The following is a 3,924-nucleotide window of genomic DNA, read 5'->3' as shown; positions in this document are numbered from 1 at the left end:
AGAGGTGTTCGGTATTCTCTTCATCAAGTCGACAAAGATGACACCGAAAAGGGCCATGAAAAGTTATTTTCATCAGATTGGCTCCTGTAGGGATATTGTCAAAGAGAATGTTCCATAGTAATAGGCGGGTACGAGGGGCAGCCTTGAGTTTCCAAAAAGATCTCCAGTTCGGGTCAATAAACAGAGGTTTATGGGGATCCATGAGTCTGATGTATCCTTGTTTAGGGGAGGATGTTCCGTTTTTTGCAAATGCCCGAATAACTTCATCCGATTCCTCTGACAGTCGGATATGTGCCTGAGTGAGAGCTTCAATGTATTGTAGCCAGTCAGGTCGCCATTGCTCAGGGATATCCAAGTCGTGTTCCGATTTCCAAGCCTGTTGAAGGATGGTGGAATTATTACGATCTCCAATGTGATTGATGTAGATGATGCCTCTGTTATTTAGGAATCTTATCAAATTAGCTGGCAATCTATGTGCGTTTCCACATCCCACCCATGGATCCGTGCCAATACGAACTGCATTTCCTTCATTAATTCTCCATGTAATACCTTGTCGCAATAGAGGAAGTGCATTTATCATTGCGTTCCAAATGTTGGAGATGTTGTTGATCGAGTGGTGTGTCTGCCTAAACCAATCCATCAAGTTCATGGGCCATATGTATTTTGCTTGAGCAACCCGGGACCAGAGACTGTTAGAGGTGATGAGTTGCCAGCCAAGTTTAGCAGCCAAGGCTTTCGAAAATAGATCAAGCCTTTTTCTGCCCCATCCACCCCATCGTTTTGGTAATGCAATTCTATCCCATTTGACCCAAGAAAATTTTTTCCTGGGTTGGTTACCCTTCCATAAAAATCTGCAGCATATACTTTGGAGTCTGTTCAGAATGCCTTTCGGTATCCAAGCTAGAGTCATCCAGAATACAGGTGTGGCCTCGATAACCGCCTTTATGAGAATTAATCTTCCGGCCCGGGAAAGGTATTTATGGTACCAGATCTGTAAGTGTTTTTCCACTTTCGCAATAAGCCACGTCCAGTCTGCAATCCTATATCCGAGAGGCTTTAGCCGGAAGCCCAGGTATTTAAACCCGTCTTCCAGGTTGAGTGCAGAGAAGGGGAAGCGCTGAGTGGTATAAATGGTCTCATGCTGTGAGCATCCGAATATGGTAATAGTAGATTTACCATCATTAACTATCATCCCAGTTGCCTATTGAAAGAGCTTGAAAATATTATGAAGAACTGAGGAGTCACCAATGCTGCCATTTAAGAAGATCAGGACATCATCTACAAACAAAAGATGGGTCAGATAAAAATTCTCCGAGATCTTGATACCAACCAACTGATTTCTATTGCGGGCAACAATGATGGATATGCTTAAGCCTTCCATTATTAGTAAAAAAAGTAATGGGGAGAGGGGGAAACCCTGCCTGAGTCCTCTCTTAGATAGGAAGAAAGGTGTAGCTTCCCCATTAAGTAAGACACTGTAAGATACATCCTTGATGCAACTCATAGTCCATTTGATGTATGCGAAAGGGAAACCCAGATGAGTCAATAGTAACCTGATATAGAGCCAATTGGCTCTATCAAAGGCCTTCGATAGGTCCACCTTTAAGATCATGCCTTTCTGCTTCTTTGTTTGTAGAGTGTGAAGTAGTTCCTGGGTAGTGGCAATCGCCTCATGTATCTGTCGATGCTGTAGAAAAGAAAATTTCTCAGGAGATATATGCCTAGACAGAATAGGTTTCAGACGATTTACGATAATATTAGCAATGATTTTGTATAGACAGTTACAAAGGGAGATGGGCCTGAAATCATTGAAGGAGGTTGGGGAATCAGATTTCGGAATGAGGGCAATAAAAGTGGATTTGATGGTCGAGGGAATGTTGCCACTTCTTCTACAGTCCTCCATAATCCTAAGTAAATCATCCCCCAGGATATCAAAGAAAGCAATATAGAATTCGATGGTCCACCCATCAGGTCCCGGGCTCTTATCTTTCTTAAACCATTTAATGGCGGCTTCAAGTTCTTCCTTTGTCACTTCCATCATTAGATTCTCCGAGTCTTCCTATTCTACAAATCTAGGGAAGAGTTCTGCAACCCGCATAATCTCCAAGATGTTCACCTCTCTAGGTGCCTTGTAGATGGACTTGAAGTGCTCATTGGCGAGTCTAGCCAAACCCTGCTGAGCAGAAACCACTTGGCCCTGTGCATTTTATAGCTCCCAGATAGTATTAATGGCCTTCCTACCATTAGCAAATTTACGATAGAATTTAGTATTGCTGTCACCTTCTGCCAGCCAGATAGCCCTGCTTCTGAGGCGCCAGCTCTCCTCTCTTTCCTTCAGGATTTGGGAGCATTTTGAGACAAGGGAAGTGTATAGGTCCTTGTTTGCTTGTGATAAAAAGGTAACATTGGATGAGTCCTCATATATGACTATGGTTCGTTCTTCTTCCTTCAACATATTATCATCACTTATCTGTTCTTGATGCGCCCAGTTTCTGGAGATCCTCTTAAGATCAGACAGTTTCCTAATAAAACTAGCAGTGTGATCCTCCCGGTCCAATATGGGGTTGGTTCTCCAATATTCAGATACCAATTGTAGATAGGAGGGATCCTTGAGCCAGGAGGCATTGAATTTGAAGGGGCTTTTAATCTTCGGAATGTTATCTGACAATTCCAAAAAAATGGGCCGATGGTCAGATATGCCTCCAGTACCTACCCACTGCCTAATGCGAGGATGAAGGGTAAGGAAGACTTCTTTGATAAGAAATCTATCTAGCCTTCTAGCAAGACTGTGATCGCCGCTTCTGTTATTAGTCCAAGTATACTGGATTCTGACAGGAGGAATGTCTACCCACTGATGCTCTTCGAGTAAGGTAGAGATCGTGTCGGAGAGGCTGTCAACCTGGGCTGAGTGACCCCAGGATTCACAGTATCCCAACGAGAAATTCAAATCTCCTCCCAAAATGATATTATCGGCTCGTAGTAGATCAGAGTCAAGTAGGGTCCTCCAAAAAGTTTCCCTCTCCACACAAGGGCCATATATATTAATGATACGGATATCAGCTCCAAGAGAGTGGGCGAATAAGTCCATACCAATAAATCCTCTACCTCCCCAAGAGTTCCTGAGCTCCATGGACTTGTTACAAAAACCAATAGTAATACCGCTTGATCTCCTGGATGCGTCCATAGCATGGAAAGTCCAATTCGGCAGCCAAGAGTTGAGAGTAGTGATGAGGGAGGTAGCCGAGTAGAGGGTTTCTTGTAAGAAAATTACATCCAACTCGGTCGAAGTGAGCAGTCTTCTGAGGGCTAGTTTTTTGGGGGGGCTAGCAACCCCTCAGAAATTGAAGGATAAGAATTTCATGGAGGATGAGGCAGAGGGCCGTCCCTTGCTCTAAGGGCCCTGTCAATGGTTTGCTGTCGCCCAGGGGCAACTTCTTCACCCGCTGTGTGTCTGGCTTTTGTGAGCTAAGAGGGGCATCCCCTGGATGAGTTTTGAGAGGTCGGGGGACAAACAGGGTCTAGACCAATCGCATCTGCACCCTTATCCTTAGATCTGGAGCGGAGAGGGTACGGGGGGTAATAGGGGGAGAGAGGGGGGGGATAGAAGGGGTGAAGGAAGAAATCAGGGAGGGGATGCAGGGGGATGGATAGGGAGAGGGGAGGGGAAGGGAGCATAGGAGAGAGGAGGGAGGGATAAAGCCCAGGGATATCGGGAGAGCTGGAGTGTCCGAGGAAGGAAAGGTAGGGGGGGAAGTACCCATGCAAGAAAGAGATGCAATAACATTAGCTAATCCAGTGACAGAAGGAGGGGCAGGGAAAGACATACCCGCAGTCGAGGTGATTTCCTTTACTGTGCTAGAGCTTGATGGAGGAGGAGGCGCGGTAGGAGTGGAGTCCCCTGGTCGCTTGTCCGATGCCGCTTTG

At 45.4% G+C, this 3,924-nt stretch overlaps 1 protein-coding gene across 1 annotated transcript; it reads right to left on the bottom strand.

The window, feature by feature from the left end:
• Positions 1-2,206: 2,206 nt before the first annotated feature.
• On the bottom strand, positions 2,207-3,184 carry LOC149258747 (uncharacterized). Its single transcript, XM_089430731.1, has one exon. It carries the CDS (start codon positions 3,182-3,184, stop codon positions 2,207-2,209), a length of 978 nt encoding a protein of 325 aa, XP_089286857.1.
• Between the last annotated feature and the right edge of the window lie 740 nt (positions 3,185-3,924).

The sequence above is a fragment of the Pinus tabuliformis genome, chromosome 6, assembly GCF_031772625.1.
Source record: "Pinus tabuliformis cultivar Carrire ecotype Pingquan chromosome 6, CPIR1, whole genome shotgun sequence".
NCBI classification, from domain to species: Eukaryota; Viridiplantae; Streptophyta; class Pinopsida; order Pinales; family Pinaceae; genus Pinus; species Pinus tabuliformis.
This window is presented reverse-complemented; position numbering and strand designations above follow the sequence as displayed.

Coding starts and splice junctions, on each gene's coding strand:
- LOC149258747 (XM_089430731.1), bottom strand. CDS start 3,184: ATGGACGCATCCAGGAGATCAAGCGGTATTACTATTGGTTTTTGTAAC.